Source organism: Scyliorhinus canicula, chromosome 3 (assembly GCF_902713615.1).
Source record: "Scyliorhinus canicula chromosome 3, sScyCan1.1, whole genome shotgun sequence".
Taxonomy (NCBI): domain Eukaryota; kingdom Metazoa; phylum Chordata; class Chondrichthyes; order Carcharhiniformes; family Scyliorhinidae; genus Scyliorhinus; species Scyliorhinus canicula.
In genome coordinates, this window is record NC_052148.1 from 264,865,142 (window position 1) to 264,886,534 (window position 21,393).

The following is a 21,393-nucleotide window of genomic DNA, read 5'->3' on the forward strand; positions in this document are numbered from 1 at the left end:
CTTGGTCAGCTTTTGTTCCTCAAAAATGCAGCTTGCTGAAGGTTTTACTGAAAAGTAATAATTAAATTAAATTCTTGCATCTATTCCGTACATTATAGCCTTTACAGTACTGCATCCTTGTTTAATATAGACATGCACTAATTGAGGCTAGGGGTTCTTTTAATCATGTTCACATGACTTGGCTGGAATTACATTATACCCATGACCATGAAATAAGTAGATCAAATGCTGACAGCCAATTCCTTCTGTAATTTAGTCAGGCTGATTCAAATTACCGTTTCTCCTCTGTGTTTTTGTAGAATGTGAGGGGAATTACTTAACATTGTTCACAAAGATCTTGCAGATATTGCAAATTGCGCTACATCAGTAATGTTTGAAAAGTCGCTCAGTCAGAAGAATTATAATGTCAGCTGTTGGTGAATGTGCTGCAGAGTTTCCTGTCCCACATTGCACCCCAAAGTTTCTTTCTTAATTAAACTAAAGTTTGTGATCGTGGCGTTTCACTGTGTTGAAGCTGGGTGATCCCGCTGTTGGGAACAGTGCCTGCTGCTATTTGTGCAGTGGGTATGGGTGTCAGCGGCATGGTCAACATTTCATGCTCACCCCCTAATTGCTCTTGAGATGGTTGTGGTGAGTCACCGGATTGCTTCCCCTGGAAGTCATTTGTGAAATTCTGTTGGGTTTTCGCAGCCATCTGATCACTGATGCAAACTTTTTTATCCAGGTTCATGTAAGTAACCTCAAACTTGAATTCTCCAAAAGCCGTGGTGGGATCTGAGCTCCCGTCTCTTGGGTTAGTGTAACATCCCTTGATTAAATCAAGAGTATTGAGCCTGGTCTGTTGTTCTTTGTGCAACGTGACTGATCTTCAATTGAATAATCCTGAGGAGGGGAAGTGCTAACCCCTCTGGATCTCATTTTCATATACTGCAGCGAAGGCCAATTTCACAGGTTTTGGGCTCATTTAACCTTGAAACCAAGAAGCTCCATCATGTTAAAGCAATAATTGTGTGTCTTTTCCAGTCGAAAGATTTCCAAGGGCTTCCATTAGCAATGTTTGTTCCAAGATAGAAAATCGATCCAAGACCAGATTTAACCTGAGACAAGTAAGATCTTTCTTTTAACCTGGTAAAAATGCATCCAGATGATTGTGCTTAAAGCATGGGTAAAGGACGGTTTCCTAGTCTTTAAGCGGTTATGCGTTGCTTGAATTTGAGGATTATGATTCAACTATTTAGCATTTTCTGAAACATAGATAACTGTTTCGTCCAGGTCTTCTCATCGTTGCATGGACCTCACAAAGTGTCTGTCGACACCGCTGTCGTTTGGTGAGATTGTAATTCACTTCAACACCATCCACAGAGGTCAAATGGGGCCCAATACGTTGGAGGTGGGATGGGACTTAAGTCAGGGCAGCTAGCAGCAGTCTGTTCTGCAGTGAACAAAGTTTATTTAGCTGGGTGCTCCGGTTTCCTTCCAAAGATGTCCAAAAAGGTTAGGTGGGGTTACTGGGTTATGGGGATAGGGCGGAGGTGTGGGTTTAAGTAGGGTGCTCTTTCCAAGGGCTGGTGCAGACTCAATGGACCGAATGGCCTCCTTCTGCATTGTAAATTCTATGATTCTATGAGACACATGAAGAATGTGCAAATTCCACTTGGATAGTGACCTGGGCCTGGGATTGAACCCATGTCCTTGGCGCCATGAGGCAGCAGTGCTTGCCACCGTACCGCCCTTCTGGAGTTTATTTCCTATTTTTGGTCCCCTTTTTTGAGGAGGGATCACAGAATTTACAGTGCAGAAGGAGTCTGCACCGGAATGAGCACCCTACCTAAGCCCACACTTCTACCCAATCCCAACACCACCACCCTATCCCCGTAACTCCATGTTACCATTTTTGGACACTAGGGCAATTTATCATGGCCAATCCACCTAACCTGCACATCTTTGGACTGTGGGCGAAAACTGGTGCTCCCGGAGGAAACCCACGCACACACGGGGAGGATGTGCAAACTCCGCACCGGCAGTGATGCAAGCCGGGAATCGAACCTGGGACCCTGGAACTGTGAAGCAACTGTGATAACCACTGTGCTACCGTGCCACCCTTGTTGCATTGGAGGCAGTTCAGAGGAGGTTCACTAGATTGATTCCAGAGATGAGGGGCTGGATTGTCGGAGAATACGTGGACGTTTTACGATGGCAAAACCGGCGCCAAACCCTCACCGATTATGGGACCGGTGAGGGGCTAGCAGCAGCGCCAAAAATGCCTGGGGAATGGACGCGTCCATGGCCGTAGGTGCGCAAGGCGACAACCTGCAGCGGTTGCACCGGCTGTGGGCGGAACCAACCTGTTAAATGCGACCCCACAGGCCACCCCCTGGCCACCCCCCACCAGTCCACCCCCCAGCCCTCGCGGAAGCCCTTCGACCAGTGCACAGATCCCGGCGAAGTGTGGCGGCGCTGGACACAGTCTGCAGCCGCCACACCGGGTTCCCGACCACTCAGACTACACATCAACCATGTGGTCGGGAACTCGGCCCATCGGGGCGGAACATCGTAGGAGGGTCTTCCGGCGACGCGCCAACACCTTTTCAATGGCGTGCACCGCGATGACGCCACTTCAGAGGGGGCGGAGACTCGAAAACCGGCATCAAACTGGCGCCGGCCCCAATTTGGGCATCAGAGTGGATTCTCCGCCCGATCGCCAATTACAATATCGGCGTCGGGCAATGGAGAATCCGGCCCGAGCAGTTTTTGTCATGAAGAGAGATTGATCTGTTCAAGCCTATACTCTCTCGGGTTTAGAAGAATGAGGGAAGAACTAATTGAGGTACATAAGATGATAAAAGGTATTGACAAAGTCGATGTCGAGTGAATGCTTCATCTTATGGGCCAATCTAGAACGAGAGGTCATATTATTTGGAGAAGTGGTTACAGATTTAAAACAAAGATGAGGAGAAATTACTTCTCCAAAAGGGTCGTGAATCTGTGGAATTTCCTACACCAAAGTGCATTGGATGCCAAGACATTGAGTAAATTCAAGGAGCATATGGACAGATTTTTAATTAGTGATAGGTTGAAGGGTTATGGAGAACGGGCAGGAAGGTGGAGCTGATGCTGAGATGAGATCAACCGTGATCATATTGGATTGCAGAGCGGGCTCGAGGGGCTGAATGGCCTACTCCTTATATTATTGTATCCTTTCCCCAGAAAATTGTATAGAGTGGCGAATAGTACACAATGCAAATTATGTATGTGATATCAATCCCAGTGACTCACAGCAGGGCCGTCTCCAGGTGTGACTGATGGAGGTTAAATTACCCAATCATCTCCAACAAGCGTCCATTGATGCACTGTCTTGTCAAATGAATAGAGCAACATCACGAGTCAAAAGATGATGCAATTTGCCTTCGCTGGCATTCTCCTCGGGTAACTCTGAAGCGTAAAAATAAACACAGGTGATGATTTGTGAGGGCCCATTCATACTAAAATCTGATTTTAAATGGGCAATTTGAAACAGGTCATAATCAATTTAGAAAGCAATCATCAGTTGATTCACTTCCATAAAGCTAAGGATGGAGGCAATCCCTTCATAAATTATTTCTTGACATAGTTAATGAATGTGTCAGGATTATAAGAAGTATTTTCCCAGCTGGATATGTACAAGCTGTATTCCCTTTTATTTGTGTTTTGTGTCACGTTTTTCTACCAAGCTTGAGATTTGATTTGATTTTGCTTTTCTGCTCCCTCAAGCTGCAGTGAGGAACCAAGTGATCCGCTTGAGAGACTTCAGCACAAAAAAAATATAGGCTGATATTTTAGTGCATTACAGAGGGAATGCTGCATGGTTGGGAGTGCTGTCTTCTTGGATGCGACCTTTAAGGCCCAATCTACCCCCTCAGGTGGATGTAAAAGGTCCAACCACATTATTTTCGAGAAAGTAGGAGAGATCTCCCCAGTGCCCTGGCCAGCTTCTGTCCCTCAACCAATATCTGGTCATCATCGTATTGTTATTTGTGGGACTTTACTGTGCCATGCTCCCTACATGACACCTGTGACCAGACCGCAAAGGTGCTTCATTGGTTCTGAAACACTTTGGGGTGTCTTGAGGTCATGAAAGGCGCTATATAAATGCTTTATTTTCTTCCTGGTTTGTAATTCACTAAGCAAAGCTGATGTGAAGTTTTATGGGTGGTGGATTGGGATGGGAGAGGTGTGGGGCCGGGAATGTTGGTTAAGTCTCATGAGTTATAACGCAAAGGTGACCACAGTGTCATAGTCAATATTTTCCCCGCTTCTGGACTGTGATAGAAAGATTCAAACAAGGTTCGTTAGGTAAGCAAAACTAAGCTTTATTTACGAACTACAACTGCTAGCAGTATGGCTGAGACTTGAAGTCGGAAGGCAGTCAAGTACAAACTGCTGGTTCCCTTCCAAGTCTGCAATATCACAAAAGAATAAGACGATTTTTATACATTATAGGATCAAGATAACATGAATACAGCTTGGTCAGGAATTTGATCAAAAGTAAAACATAAGTAATAATCATTACAATGGCGTCACCTTGCTGACCTTTAGAGGACTCGGTGTCTCATATCATTATCTTGTCTTTTGGTACATGTTTAAGAAATGGAGCAAACTTGTTTAAGTACCGAAAGAGACACGTTTTTAGCTTATCGTATGTATTTAGACTGCTCTGGTCTTATGACGAACGAGCTTTATCCGAGTTTAGAGGCAGCCAGTTCTCGGGTCAAGTTGACCTTGGCTGCTTGTATTTGTGCCTTAGGTTATGCGAAGTCAGTTTAAATTTAATTGTACCAAGAAAACTTGACTAGTTTTCCCATCATGCCATTATTTGCTTCGCACAATACCACAACAGGTCAGCGCCAAATTGGCCGACCCACTCGGCCGAGTCTCATTTTGGTAAACGTTGGAAATGTAAATCGCTCATGTGCAGGAGGAACTGTTGATAACGTGCAGGTTCAGTCAGCAGTGAGGAAAGCAAAAGCAATGTTAGCATTCATGTCATGATGTGGAGATGCTCCGAAAGCTAGTGTTTGAAACAAACCTGTTGGACTTTAACCTGGTGTTGTAAGACTTCTTACAGCATTCATGTCGAGAGGGCTAGAATAAAAGAGCAGGGATATCCTTCTGAGGTTGTATAAGGTTCTGATCAGACCCCATTTGGATATTGTGAGCAGTTTTGGGCCCTATAACTAAGGAAAGATGTGCTGGCCTTGGAAAGGATCCAGAAGAGGTTCACAAGAATGATTCCTAGTATGAAGAGCTTGTCGTATGAGGAACGGATGAGGGCTCTGGGTCTGTACTTTGGAGTTTAGAAGGATGAGCGGGGAATCTTATTGAAACTTACAGGGTACTGCGAGGCCTGGCTAGAGTGGACGTGGAGAGGATGTTTTGACTTACAGGAAAATCTAGAACCAGAGGATACAATCTCAGTCTAAAGGGACAATCCTTTATGATCTTACGCTGCAAGTTATACTTTTGAGATGAAGTACCTGCTAACACCTTTCTGGCTGTCGGCTAGGCAAGCATTCAGGTGGTCAAGCCTGAAGGTTACATAGGCAAGAATGAGGGCCTCAGTGGATTGGCCAATGGGCTATAGCAGTGACAAAGGTGGGAGATGTTATGGAGGTGGAAGTAGGCTGTCCTTGCGATCAGATCAAAAGTTTAGCTTGGGTTCAGAGTTTATGAATTAGCTTGAGGCATTAGCTAGGGAATGGGATGGAATAGGTTGCATGCTTTCAGAAGCTTGTTTCTCATCCTCACGTTAGAGCCCTTATGAGCTTCATTGGCTAATTCATTGGTGATGCTAATGGTTTACTTACAATACCGTTTAACCAGTGCTGTTATGTTGCAGCACAGATCTGACTGCAGATGAGAAACTGTGAGAGATAACCTGGAGGAAATGGTCTCGCATTATAGTTGGGCTTGACACGACATGGAATGTAACTTTGATGTACTATCCAGCACAGTTTTAAAAAGCACTCAGTGTGTGTCTCTTGGAACCTTGGGGCAGTGCAATCAAAAAACATTTTCTCCATTTGCCGCTGTTCTTTTAAATGCTTACCAGAGTTTGGACACTAAATTCTGTGCATCTGAGTAAACACACATTAGGAGATCTCTCTCCAGGCCACGAAAAAGCACTTCCACAAAGGCAAACAAGATACTGCCTGGCTGGAAACCAGGCAGCAGCTACCGTTCCCAGAGCACTAGTTCACAGCAGAAATGAAGCATAATTCTTTGATTTCATCGGGATCTTCAATCTGACAGCAGAAGCACTGCAGTGTCTAACGAGGAAAATATCACAAGGAGGCTTGGGCACCTGGCCAACCATTGTGGTGTACGCCAGCCAGGAAGAGCTTGCATTTCACATGGGAGCTTCAATGGCCCTCAGGACATCCCAGAATGTTTCCCAGCCAATAAAGTACAATTGAAGTGTAGTCCTGCTGCTGTGATGTATGGAAATGCGCACGAAAGCAGTGAAAGACAACAACATTTAACAGGATTTAGTTTTACAGGTCTATTTTGCTATCAGGTGCTGGGTCATCTTTTACCCATCCTTAATCTCCAGACGGATGTTTCTGCAAAGTGTCACCTGCTCCTCAAATGATAGTGATATGAACTTTTGTATTCTTTAAAATACTCGAATGTGGCTTCTGGTGGCTTCTAATCTGTGGTTCAGCACATTGGAATGTTTCATTCTGTTAAATGCAAGTTTCTATTGACACCAGAAGCTGAGGAATTAAATGAGGAGGGAGATTTATTTTCTCCATGTGTTATTAACATACACGATGTGTGTCTTAGATATGTTTATAATTTGGCTACAATGATCACACCAACAAAATATCTGCCTTCCTGGATCTCCATTCATGTTTATCCTTGTAAACTTTTGGACCCATTCCTAATCCAGCAGTCGCTCAGTATTTTTCCCCCAAAAAGGTGTTAATTGACCGTGCATTAATCGGTTGTATTGAAAGATTGTTTTGTACTTTTATGAGGCTTACATAGTGTTCTCAGTATTTACAGCACTGCAGCATGTAACTCGATCCGACAGGTCCATGCCAATGTGTATACTCCACTAACTGCTATCTTTATTTCCACTCAAACAACAAAACCACCTCAAATATCAATCCACTTTTAAATGCAATTAGCACTCAGGAACACGCGGTATACAGAGATAGTGCACTTTGAGAAAGAGAGATCTTTTGAGACAGCGTTAAAGAAAGAGACCTGGCTCCCGGCAGAATAATGCAGACTCTCTGGCTGTATTTCTTCAGAAAAGCTACACAACGTGCATTCCAGTCACAAGCCCAAAACTCTGAAAACCCTTAACACTTGGCTGCTTCAACCCTGGTTACTCCCATTAACTACAACATCTTACTAGCTGACCACAATATCTCTAATTAACTACTCCGCAGGGAGTCCTCTTGACATAAACAAAAAACCATTAGTCCAAACTTTTACGATGTTTTAACTACACCCCTGGCTCCCAAATGGCCTGGCTGTCTTGCAAACCAGGATTCTTTAAAAACATGACTGCAGCAGTCACACACACCACACTAGCCCAGGTGTTTAACCCTTACTGCACCAAATACATAATCATACAATGGGTGGAATTATCTTTTCCTGAGACTAAGTCTTGACGTCGGGGCAGGATTCACAGACTTCCATGACGGCAAAACTGGCACCGCACCTGGACCGATTCAGTGAGTGTTAAGGGGTTAGCACTGGCACCACATGGAACACGATTGATTCCAATGAGAAACGGTGCTGGATTTGCCAGGTCTGTGATTGACTCTCGGGAGGCTGGCAAGCTCCCAATAGAAACTCATCCCAGCCAACAGGATGGCACAGGTTGCGCTGGAGCACGCCCATCCCTCTAATGGGCTGGCTGACGGGAGAGGGCACCTCGGGGGGACGGCCTGGGAGGACACCCATTCGATCTGTAACCCTCAGTTCATGGCTGCCTTGCAGGCTGCGGCAGTGGTACCTGTGTCCATCCACCCCAAACCCCCAGCCCACCCCCTGCTACTCCTCCTGGCCCCGGCAGAATGCCCTGGCCACCGGCACAATTACCATTTTACTATGGTGATGTTGGACACTTTCCGTACCCCGCCCCACTCCCTCAGCAGCCACAGCACCTGTTTTACAATTTTTAAAAGCACAACTGGGCCATCGGGAATTCCCCCCAGTGGAGGCGGAACATCGCGGAGGCTCCGGAGAATTAGCGGGTCAGGCCCGCTGATGATATGGCAACGTCGTTTACTGTACGTGCAGAGTTGATGGCATTGACACTGCTGTTGAGGTGGCGGTTTGGCGTGAAACCGGCACCCACCACGATTTTGGCGTCAAAACCAATTCTCCGCCCAATCGTGTTTCCTGATTCCAGCGTCGGCTGACGGAGAATCCCCCGCCCAATCTATCTGGAATTTTTACATTCATCACATTTTCCAAGTTCTACTTGGCTTGCTCCTTCTTTCTGTCAAAATATAATATTTGTCTGGAATGAATATTATTTACCATTTACACACTCGTACTGTAAGTTTATTAATGGCTTCAGTATTTTGTCTCAATCCTCCTCTGTTTTAACAGTATCCCGCAAATTGGTGACATCCATAAATTCTCAAATTATACTTCCAATTCCCAAGCTCTCATTGTTTGTGTAATTAATGAGCAATGTGATTAACAAAAGTTTAAATATTTTTGTTTGAGAAAATTAGAAAACAGCTGCGAATAAACACATGCTTCGTTCTAATTTGTTGTGCAACTCTCTTGGTAATCTACAGGGGAGTACATATCACTTTCAATATTCTTTTAAGTAATAAATACCATATGCCTTTTTAAAAAAATGGATGATTTGCATTTTACAATCTTAGAATAGCACATTGGTTACATCGCAGAAGGAGGACATTCAGCCGGTTGTTTCCGTGCTGGCTGTCTGCAAGTGCACCTCAACGAGGTGGCATGGTGGCACAGTGGTTAGCACTGCTGCCTCACAGAGCCAGGGACACAGGTTCGATTCTGGCCTTGGGACACTGGCTGTGCAAAGTTTTTTGTACGTTCTCTCCGTGTCTGCGTGGATTTCCTCCGGGTGCTCCGGTTTCCTCCCTCAGCCTAAAGGTGTTGCAGTTAGGTGGATTGGCCATGATCAATGCACAGGGTTTTGGGCCTAGGTAGGGTGCTCTTTCGGATGGCCGGTACAGACTCAATTGACCGAATTGCCTCCTTCTGCACCGTAGGGATTCTATGGAAGGAAACATCTTCCACAGGATTTGAATGTTCTGATTTGCATGCTGTTGGTCAATAGTGAGTATCATGATGAGATGCTTTTAACTTATCAGAGGGTGCAAACTAGTCACACCAGTGGCAATAGAGAATCCAGTGTAACAGTGGCAATAGAGAACCTAGTGGACCAGTGGCAATAGAGAATCCAGTGTTAGCAGTGGCAACAGAGAATCCAGTGTAGCAGTGGCAATAGAGAATCCAGTGTACCAGTGGTAATAGAGAATCCAGTGTACCAGTGGTGATAGAGAATCCAGTGTACCAGTGGCAATAGAGAATCCAGTGCACCAGTGGCAATAGAGATCCTTTGCCACAATACTTGAAAGCTGCCGAGAAAAAGCCGAGTGACTCGAATGCAGCAGGATTCCTGGAACATATAGTCATTGGACTGTGACTCAGAGGACAACGAGATGGCTGAGGTATGCGTCTGCTGTTGTCTTGCACTCAGATCTTCAGAATAGACAACCAGCATTCTTGTTTAATTAGCACTATTAACTGTGAAACGAGAGAGTTGGTGAGATTGGTGCATTATTGAAATTGAGGGCGTGCTGCACTGCCGGAGGTGCTGCCTTTTAGATCAGATGTTAAACCTAAGCCAGTCAAGGGCAGCACGGTGGCGCAGTGGTTAGCAGTGCTGCCTCACAGCGCTGAGGTCCCAGGTTCGATCCCGGCTCTGGGCCCTTGTCAGTGTGGAGTTTGCACATTCTCCCCGTGTTTGTGTGGGTTTTGCCCCACAACCCTAAGATGTGCAGGCCAGGTGGATTGGCCACAATAAATTGCTCCTTAATTAGAAAAAATGAATTAGGTGCTCTAAATTTATACTTATATTTTCTTTTTAAAAAAAAACCTTAGCCCTGTCTGTGTAAAATATCGCATTATTTTGAAGAAGAGGTGAGTTACTTTCAGTGACCTGGCCAATACGTATTCTTCAGTCAATACTATGCAAATAAGATTATCTGATTATTTTTACATTGCTATTGTGGGAGCTTGCTGTGCACAAATTGGCGGCCATATTCCCGACGTCACAACAGTGACTAGGCTGCCAAAGTACTGCATCGGCTGTGAAGTGGTTTGGGTGGTCCTGTGGGTCATGAAAGGAGCTGCATCAATATATATGCAGAAAGGTGTGAAGGTGCTGGACGGAGTGCCGAAATGATTCACAAGAATGGTTCCAGTGGTAAGGGACTCCACATTGGAGAAGTTGGAACCGTTGTCTTCGCGAAGAGAAGGAGATTTGATCGAGGTGTTCAAAATCATGGGCGTCTGGGCATCTTGGGCAGGAAGAAATGTTTCCCCTGGTGAAAGGGTCAAGGACAGGAGGGCACAGAATTAAAGGAAGTGGTAAAAGAAGCAGAGGAAACAGAAGTCAAAACCTGTCCACACACTGAGTGTTTAAGGTCTGGAATGCATTGCCGGAGAATATGATGAAGGCAGGTGCGACTGAGGCATTCAGTTCAATTGAGGTGAGATGCTCATTCCGAGGCACTGTCGGAAGAATGTCGTCCTCCTGCGCGGCAATCATTTCTGTGATTTGGTGATGAACGCAAGTCTTTTTTTGGTGAGTCGCTCAATGGCCGGGGTTTTCCAGTCCAATCGGCAGTGGGAATCATCACGGGCTGGACCGGGAGATTTGGAAAGCAGCCATGAACTGGAAAATCCTGCCCAATGCTGTTTGCTTTTCACAAAGGCAAAGCCATCGTGCAGAATGAAATGATGGTATCTCGGGTCGACAGTGACATTCCAGGTAGGAATCACAAAATGTTATCACTCGCCGCCTTGAAATGAATTTGATGGTCTTTCCTCCTTGTTTCAGAGTGCGGAGATGAGTCCAGCCGGCAGCACTCACTCGCTTCCTGTCAGTCCCATCACTGAGATGCCCTTTCCTTTTAAGGTAGGATAAACATTTGGGTCTTGTGTGTAAAGGGTGAGCTCAGAGGGAGTTTCTACAGTGAATACTTGTACCATACTGAGACCATAAATGCTGAGGAGGATTCAGCTTACAATCAGAAAGCTGACAAGTTTCAAATATATTGAGGTGACTGTTTTATTATACTATATTTACTATTATGCAAAAAACAATCTTGTTGGCAGAAATCCTGAATGATACTACTTACCCGAGCTTAATGCAGCACCCTGTGAGATGGCAGGGATAGGGGAACCACTGAGAAGTGATGCTGTGCTGCTTGTGCATGTATTGGGACGGCAGCACGGTGACGCAGTGGGTAGCATTACAGTCTCACGGCGCCGAGGTCCCAGGTTCGATCCAGGCTCTGGGTCGCTGTCCATAACCCAAAGATGTGCAGGCTAGGTGGATTGGCCACTCTAAATTGCCCCTTAATTGCAAAAATAAATTGGGTACTCTAAATTTACAAGAAAAGAAAAAAAAAATGCATGTATTGGGTATGAGATGTTGTTCAAACAGGTGAAGTAAATATCCCAAGTTGGCTTGAGCTTATTCTTTAGTATTAAATTCATGGGTCATGTGATGTTCTTGTCAGATGGCCTGATTTATATTACAAGAACACTTGTAGCTAAAGCTATAAACCATTTATTATCATTAATTGTGGATCAACTATATGCAAAACAACAGATGAATAACAGTATGAACGTGCACACACCACTATCTCTCTCCCATCTCTCTAGTCAGTCTGCGGTCACCTGACTCTAACATTCACTTATATACGAATGAGACTTCTAGTGGTCAGTCGGTGAATTACAACACAATCATGATATCACTACATCTCCTTTCCTTTGAAGGAATAAATTAATACATTATCATCAGTATATTTACATCTGATATCATTAGCATGTGAGTCTAACAGTATTATTATTTTTTCTTTAAAATGTTTAAAGCTGGTTTAACAAATATATATATATATATTTATGAATGTACAAGAACAGCAAGCATAGTATGTACAAATCGTCTAAATCTACAAATTGAGTTGATCAGGTTTTCTTCTGACTCTTTTTGATCTTCTCAAAGTTTGACCTTGCCGCTCGGAACTTGTAGTTTCAATGTTCTCCATCACATTCTCATGCTTAGGAACTACTGAACCATCTGACACTGCAGCTGATGTTGATTCTGACATAGATTTGTCATCCATCACGTTGTTGTGAAAGTCTTCTCCGGTTTTCAAGAGCGTGCAATGATTTCTGCTTAAAACCAACCCAGCCTCTATCTGTACATTGTAGGAACAAGGTGCTACATCGTCAAGTACAATGGCTTTTCTCGGCCAATTGCCTGAATCTTCTGTTCTCACAATGTCATCACTACTCAGAGATGGTAAAGTTCTAGACGCACTCATGGAACACTGCTTTTGTTTTGCTTTAATATATTTCCTGCATTTCCACTGCATTCTCCTCCTTTTCCAAGTATGGAAGTATGGTATGCAACCTTCTATTCATGAGTAACTCAGCTGGCGATCTACTATGTGACAATGGTGACACTCTGTAACTCAATAGTGCGAGATATGGATCAGATTGGCTGTCCGTTGCTTTATTCAACAATTGCTTAACAATATGTACACCTTTTTCAGTTTTGTCATTGGCTTGAAGGTACAACGGACTTGACATGACGTGATTGGAACGTGTTGCCTGACTTTACAGCTAAAACAAGGACCATTGTCACTCGTGATGACTTGAATTCCATGTCTCGCAAAAGTTGACTTGGTGTGCAGTAATTACACCGCTTGCCATTATGCTTGACAGTAGAGTCATTTCAGGATAGTTTGAAAAATAGTCTATGATAATTAAATAATCTTTCCCTCATAGGTGAAATAGATCCATAGCTATTTTATGCCATGGTACCATTGGTAAATCAGATATTTGCACAGGTTCTCTTGTTTGCCTCCAACGATGCGTCTGGCATGTATCACAACTGACCATCATGCCAATATCCTGGTTTATACCTGGCCACTAAACAGTCACGAGTTCTCCATTTACACGTCACAATCCTGAGATGTCCTTGATGTATCCTCTGAAATACATCCTTGCGAAGTGATTGAGGTATAACTGTAGTGTGCAAACAAAGTACCACTCCATTGATGATACTGAGTTCAGATCTTATATTGTATAACTCCATATATTGAGCTCTGGACCAGTGTGAGATCATGTTCCTTGAAGAGTTTGATCCTTCCTGGCCTCTTCTTGGATCTCACGTAGTTTTGAGTCTGATACTGGTGGTGGCGTGGAAATAAGATTGACATACGTCTTCAGCAATTTCACTACCCATATTTTGTGTCAGTGTGCTCGATAATGTATTTGCTAAGAATAAATATTTGCCTGGCGTGTAGGTGAGATTGAAGTCATAGTGTTGCAACTTCATCATCAACCTCTGAAAGTGCGGAGACATTTAGTTGAGACTCTTCCTGATGATAACTAAAGGCCGATGATCTGTCTCAACTGTGAAAGTTGGAAGCTCATACATTTAGCTGTGGACTTTCTCGAAGCCTACAACTAAACCCGCGCATTCTTTTTCGATTTGAGTGTACCTCTGCTCTGTTGTCGTCATGGATCATGATGCATATGCGACTGGTTTCCAATCATCATGCTTGAGTTGCAGAATGACTGCTCCCAGACCATCTTTCAACGCGTCTGTTGACACTTTAATATGCTGAGATGGGTCAAAAAATGTGAGCGTGGTGGTTAGTGAAGTCTTGACCTTCTTCCACTCTTGCTCATGTTGCTCAGTCCAAGTAAAATCCATTGTGTTGTGCAGGAAATCACATGGATGTGTTGATTTTGCCGACAGGTTTGGAATAGATTTCCCTATAAAATTGATCATATCATCACTTTCTTGTCATGTGGTTTTGGCATATTGACAATTGCTTGAATTTTGTCCTCGTCAGGTTCAAAGCCGTGCGATGAGAGCTTGTCACCTCAGAATGTGATCTCAGTTACTCCAAATTGGCACTTTTGCTTGTTCAGCTGCAGCCCATTTCTCCTGATGCTCGTTAGAACTTTAAGCAACCTCATATTGTGCTCTTTTATGGTTGAGCCCCAGATGATGATATCCACGTACGCACGTACACCTTCGATTATAATTCCACAGGGAACCCATCCGGGCCTGGAGCCTTTCCTGACTGCATAAAGCAAATACATTTCATAATTTCCTCCAGCCTGAACAGTGCCTCCTGCTCCTGCCCTCTTTCCCTGTCCACACACATCTATTCTGTTGGATAGACCAACCGATCCAGGTACCATAGTTGGTTGTTCCTCCGGAGAATCATATGTGTATAGCTCCCCAGTAAAAGGCTTCAAATACCCCGTCGACCTTCCTTGGAGCAGAAACCAATGTCCCCCCCCCCCCCCCCCCCCCCCCCCCCACCACCCCCGAGTCCATAATTTGAGCTCTCTCCTGAGAGGCCACCTCAATCAGTGAGCCAATAAACTGCTGGCCTTCTCCCCATACTCATAAAATGTTCCTCTCGCATAAAAAAGCTGTCTCACTGCCTTCCCCGTCGACACCAACTCAGACTCCATCTGGAACTTCTTCCTTTCCGCTAATAGCTCTGCCGCTGGTGCTGATATAACCCCCTCACCTTCCATGGCACCAGCCCACCCTCTACTATGATCAGCCATATCCCACCTGCAAGGAAGTCCAGCATGGCTCCATCTCACATTGGCTTCATGCCCACGCAAGATGGACGTCAACATCCCCTCAAACCTGCACGTCAGCAAATAAACTTTCATCGTCAGCAACCTATCCCTCCCCCCTCCTGACTCCTCCCCAACTTCTTCTCCCTGCCTTCCCCGATTACCAAAGCACCCCACCCCACTCTCATCAGCCCCCACCCCTCCCCTCCCCATCCCAAACAAAGAAAACCCAACCACCCCAGACTCATTGGATTGGATTGGATTTGTTTATTGTCACCTGTACCAAGGTACAGTGAAAAGTATTTTTCTACCTTAACGAACATTACCTTAATGAACAAAAGAAACAGACAGGCCCCCCCCCCCCCCCCCCCCAGGTAACCAGCTACGACTCTCTCCCCTACTTTGCTACCGTTAACTTGCATCTCTGCAAGCAGAGTGACCCCTACCTGCGGAAAAAAACAGGTTATTACAGAGAATAATTCAGCAAGCAGTCTCCCTGCCCGAACCCACGTTTAATATAGAACATGCTACAAACCCTTCCCCACACCCACTTCCTCAACCCCCAACATTTCCAACAGTTTCCAACGATACTGAAATAAATAAAAAAAACAATAACTCAAAGATAACAGTGATATGTGAGAAAAAGAGAAAAAGAAAACCCCAAAGTGTAACCAACAGCTTCATTCAATCTTGCCCCATGTGGTGATCCACCACTGTATATATATGTGTGTGCCTGAATTAGGGGATGTACAGCAGTACCTGCTGTTACAGGTTTGCCGGTAAGCCCCTGCTGGCTAGCTCCGCCCACAGGGAGCAGTATAAATATTCATGAGTTCTCCTGAGCTGCCATTCTACAGCTGCAGTCGAAGGAATAACATCTCATGGTAATAAAGCCTCTCTTGTATGATTCGAGTCTTTGTGTGCAATTGTTAGCGCATCACCCCAGTCCATTTTTTTTACAGTCATTCGCCTCCTCCGACGTGTTGAAGTAATGGTTGCTGTTTCTGAACGTAACCCACAGGCGAGCCAGGTACGCTATCCCAAATCACACTTTGCTCTTTTAAAGAGCCGCCTAGGCCATATTAAACCCTGCACTCCTGTTCTGCTCCAACGTCCTGATAAATTTTAACTGGGTGCCCCTGCCATCTACATTCTCGAGTGTCCTTCGGTCACCTCAGGATCTTTTCTTTATCCGAATACCTGTGGAGTCAGACAGCTCCCCATCTCGGCGTCTGTCAGAACAATCGGTGGACCCAGTCCACTTTGGGAGGGTTCGTAAAGATCCCCCCCCCCAGCTTCCCAAACAGCTTTGCCACATAGTGCATGGCATTTGCATCTTCTACGCCCCCTTGCAGTCCAAGGACACAAGTATTAACGTTTGGAGTGATTCTCGAGGTCGATGCCTGTGGCCTTCAATGCCTTCTGCTCCTCTGCCAACATCGCCACATCTGCCTCCAAGGAAACAATCCGGTCACCGTGATCCATCACCATCAAACCAGTGTATCCTGTGCAATGTAAACTCTTGTATCAGCATAGTGATTCAATGCTTGGGACTCCAGTCAATGGCAGCAAACTATAGATGTGCAGATTTCAGTAGCTTGTAAATGAAGGGTTTGGTAGCATATCAGGCAGATGACTGCCTCGTATGGCAGACAAGGCGGAGCTGATTAGAGTGAAGACTGCGTGAGCATGAGAAATCTAAATTTAACAGGTACCCTCATTCTCCCATTTCACAGCCCTACACACTAACTCCTGACAGACAAACGTCACATGACCCCTTGGTCCTCAAGAGTGTTGCCTGAGAATTGGCTTCGATTGACAGTTCAGTTGTGCTTCCCCAAGTGGTGCAACCCATTCCTGAGAACCCCACTCTGCTTTAGCAGTCTGGCCTCTCATGTCACCCAGCCCAAGAACTACAGTCGCCCACCCCCCCAGTGCTGGCCTCAGTATTCATTTCTTCTCACCCACTTTTCAGCTCCCACTAAAGATGGGCACTCCTTCAGTAGTGATTTGGGCACATGCCCAACAAGGAGGACACAGGAGGCGTTGCCTTTGTAGCACGGTGCACCCCAAAATGAATAGAAGGTAAGGCCTGCGAGCAACCCTTCTCACCGCCCCCTGAGTTTGTGTGACTTAACACATAGCCCTGGGTTGAACTTATGTGTTCCCCTCCATCCTCGCCGGTGCACCCTGACCAGGTAAGACCCTGGGAAATCATGGCTGCCTGATTGCTCATCGTCGATGTCCTCCTCAGAGGTGAGGCTGTCAGGTTCACGCTTTTGTAAACCTGTCGTAAAGCAAAACCCAACCATGCAGTAAAGAATCGCGTTTTTCAATTCTCTCCAGCTTTTGAGCCCGTGCAGATTTTCCATGGACGGAGAACGCGGGCACAAAATCACCCCCATTATTTGGTTGTCATTGCGTTGTTTGTGAGTTGTTGCTGTGTGTAAATTGTCTGCTGCATTTCCAATGGTGCAACAGTGGTCACATTTCAAAAGTGCGTCATTGGCTCTGAAGTATTTTTGAGGTATCTTGAGGTTGTGAGGGTGCGATATAAATTTGTCCTTTTTTTATATCGCCTGACTGTTTTGATAATAGAGCTTTAAAAGTATATGGGCGGGGTCCTCCGTCCAACCGCACCCGTTTTCTGGTGCGGCGCTCCCTCGCGGGCAGCGGGATTCTCCATCCCACCAGCCGGCCAATGGGGTTTCCCATTGTGGGCACCCCCACGTCGTCGGGAAATCCACGGACATGAGTGCGCTGCCAGAGAAACGGAGGATCCCGCCGACGGAGAATCTTGCCCTAAATATTTTGTATGGATAATTCCCCTTGGAACAATAATCATCTCTGTGCCACAAGCATAGACAATCCTTAAATTGAACCCCATACTAAGCATAAGTTGCTCTCCAACGGAGAAATCAAGCTCTTATCTATTGGAAGGGTGACACTTTTTCTGATGCAAGACGTTAATGAAGGAAATTTTTTGCATTGCCAGGTTTGTTGGCAACCGTTTGTTTGAAAATCCTTTCGCACTGAACAGGTTTTCAACTTTACTGCTGTGCGTATCTGGGTAAAGACTATGCTTAATTTTCAAAAGCAAATACATATTTTTTGAAACAAGGCAGTTGAAGCTGACGCATTGCGCGTTTAACCAATCAAGGAATCCATATAACAATTAATTGCTCACAATTCTTTTGAGTGACACCAGTCAATCATTCTGTGAAAGTTTAATGGAGGCAAGGAGTTCTTTCTGAGCAGTTAGCCCAAACATCTGTTCGCCAGGAATTTGGGCACGCAGGAGAAAATGGTTTACAAGGGTAAACTCTCAAATTGTTTGTGGAGCCTAATTTTCATTGTCTTGTTCTGAGTGGGCCGCTTTTCACAGTGACATTTTTGACCAGCTTGCGGCACGTATTTAGTTCATTCCCTGAGAGAGGGAGCAAGCAGATACTTGGAGGGAGAAGTGGTGCATTATCCAGGAGGATGAGTGGTCAATTGGAGCAATCATGCTACAAACTCTCCGCTTTATTATTGTTGAAGGGCTTGACCCCTTGGCCACATTATTATCAGTATTTTGCAGATAAGGTAATGCATGCCGATTATGTGAACAACGTATCGAACTGCTTACGACTTCCATTACGAAGCTTCCAGTAGCAACTAAACCAGTGAGTTATATGGGTCTCAGTCATTTTTCAACTACAAATTGTTATCATCCAGCCTTGAAAATGGTTGAACCTTTCAGTTTGATCAACTCAGAATCCTTTGGTGTTTAGCAGACGATTGGACTGTTGTTCCAACATACAACACAGAAGGATTCTATCTCAATGGTCATGTCCATGTTGGCAACTCACCTCAGCCCACTCCCCTGCCTTTTCCCCACAGCCTTGTAAATTCTTTTCTCTTTAGACAATGTCTGCTGAAGGTCTGGATTGAATCTTTAACCGCCACACTCTCAGGCAATGCATTCCACATTCCAACCACTGTGGTAAAACAATACTCTTGTAGCATTGCTTCTGTTTACCATTACACTTTGAGGTAATATGTCGTTACTCTTTGCCTCGTGATCCAGAATAGTCTGATGGTGGGATGATCAAGAAACCTCCAATCTTTAACTTGAAGCAAAACTGATTTATTGAATAACGATTAAATTAAATAGAGTTTGCGCACTCTACCGAGCTGTAACTGTTAATAAAGTAAGACTGAGTCTGTTAAACTGTAATCTATGATGAAGTATCAACTAATGAAGCACACGTGCAAATTCTCTCTAACCTAAACTAGCCCTTGAGTTGTGATCTATCTCTCTCCTCTGCTAACACCACCCAAGATTCCCTGAGTTTTGATATTTATACTGGGAACTGGTGGGGCCTCTAGTGTTTACATTACACTGAAATGTAACAATTAACCCTTTAATGTTATGCTATATACATATCATTACAGCTTCTTTAGCCATTCACCCTAAGCCAGTGTCATTTGGTTCCTGATCTTTTCACCAACAGGGATAGTTCCTCCCCAAACAAAGCAAGGTGAAACATTTCCCCTCCCTTAATTCTCACTCTGCTTCTTTCCGGTGTCAGTTGGACCTGGCTTAATTCATTCATTGTTTTTTTTAAAGATTCTTTAATAGTCGTGGGCATCGCTGACAAGATTGCCCATCCCAAGTTGCCCTTGAGGTGGTGGAGAATTTCCATTTTGAACCGCTACAGTCCAAGTGGCGTAGGCAGGCGCACAGTGCTGTTAGGGAGGGAATTCCAGCAGTTTGGCCCAGTGACAGTGAAGGAACGGCGCTATATTCCCAAGTCAGGATGATGTGTGGCTCGGAGGGAACTTGCAGGTTGTGGTATTCTCATGCATCTTCAGCCCTTTTCCTTCTGATTGATGGAGGTCAAGGTATTGTTGAAGGAGTAATAATTTTGTAGACCTCTATCAGGTTGCCCCTCAACCTCCGTCGTTCCAGTTAGAAAAAAACAAGTTTATTCAACCTCTCCTCATAGCTAATGCCCTCCATACCAGGCAACATCCTGGTAAATCTCTTCTGCACCCTCTCTAAAGCCTCCACATCCTTCTGGTAGTGCGGCGACCAGAATTGAACACTATATTCCAAGTGTGGCTTAACTAAGGTTCTATACAGCTGCAACATGACTTGCTAATTCTTATACTCAATGCCTCGGCCAATGAAGGCAAGCATGCCGTATGCCTTCTTGACTACCTTCTCCACCTATGTTGCCCCTTTCAGTGACCTGTGGACCTGTACACCAAGATCTCTCTGACTGTCGATACTCTTTTATTTTTTATAAATGTTTTTTAGTGGGTTTTTGAACAAAGTATATTTCCCGTTATGTACTCAGGATAAGAGACATATATATATATACACACATATATAGAAGAGAGGAGCACACCTAAATATACCAAAGAAAAGAAATAGTAAATAATAAAAAAAAGACAGTAAAAAATAAAATAGAATAACTGGTAGGGTATTGTCCACCAGCTCAACAGCAGCAACTCTATACACCTGGCAAAATTATTTATAACACATAAGTGGGCGACTGTTGGTGGGGGGGGGGGGGGGGGGGGAGGATGGGGGGGGGGGTGTGGAGACTGGAAGAGACTGTCCATACTCTTGAGGGTTCTACCATCACTGTAGATGCCGTACCTGTATTAGACCTTGTATCGTTAGTACCAATTGTAAGCCCCTGGATGTTTTCAGTGGGGGACTCAGCATTGGGAATGCCATTGAATGTAAAGGGGAGACGTTTGGAATCTCTCTTGTTGGAGGTAGTATTTGCTGGCATGGTGAAATTCAAACTCACTTCATCAGATCATGTGCCCAAGCATCTGCATTTTAGCTCAATGACATAACCACATCCTCTGTCCCATGTAACCTGAACAGTTAAAGATAACATACTGTTTTAGAGGTGTCCCATTTTTCCATTCAAAGAATTATATTTGTAGTGAACTTGGTAAATCCAGAATATTTGCTGCTGAGTTAATTTTCTCAAGTAAGCGGCACCAGGATCAAGTTGATTTTTGTCCCTGCATGTAACATGTGAGAAATGCACGCTTTACTCTCCAGGGTTGGGAAAAAGGACTTCCTCTGTCTGCCACGTTTTACAGGTTTGCCACTGAACATCACAACCTAGTTTCACAAGCAGTGATTGTTAGGTCAGACACACAATGCAATCAAACAAAAGCAAAATACCGCAGAGGCTGAAATTCAGAAATAAAATAGGGAAAATGCTGGAAACACCCAGCAGGTCAGAGGTAAGCCATCAGGCCGATTACTCATATCAAAGCCCTCCAATGTATCTGTAATTCAGGCCTCTTGTGTATTCCCAAACATTATTCCCCTACCATTGGTGACCATGTCTTCAGTTGCTTCGACTACAAGCTCTGGAATTCCCTCGCTGCACATCTTTATATCCCTTTCCTCCTCAAAGTCACTTCTTAAATCATACCTCTTTGACCAATCTTTTGGGCATCTGATCTGGTATTTCCTTCTCT

General features: G+C 44.7%; 1 protein-coding gene across 1 annotated transcript in view; it reads left to right on the forward strand.

Moving 5' to 3' along the window:
• The window catches only part of ccser1 (coiled-coil serine-rich protein 1), a 1,211,351-nt gene that overhangs the window by 582,277 nt on the left and 607,681 nt on the right, over nucleotides 1-21,393 (forward strand). The window contains 1 exon segment of the mRNA XM_038792749.1: nucleotides 11,114-11,191. Coding sequence (XP_038648677.1) covers nucleotides 11,114-11,191 — 78 coding nt within the window.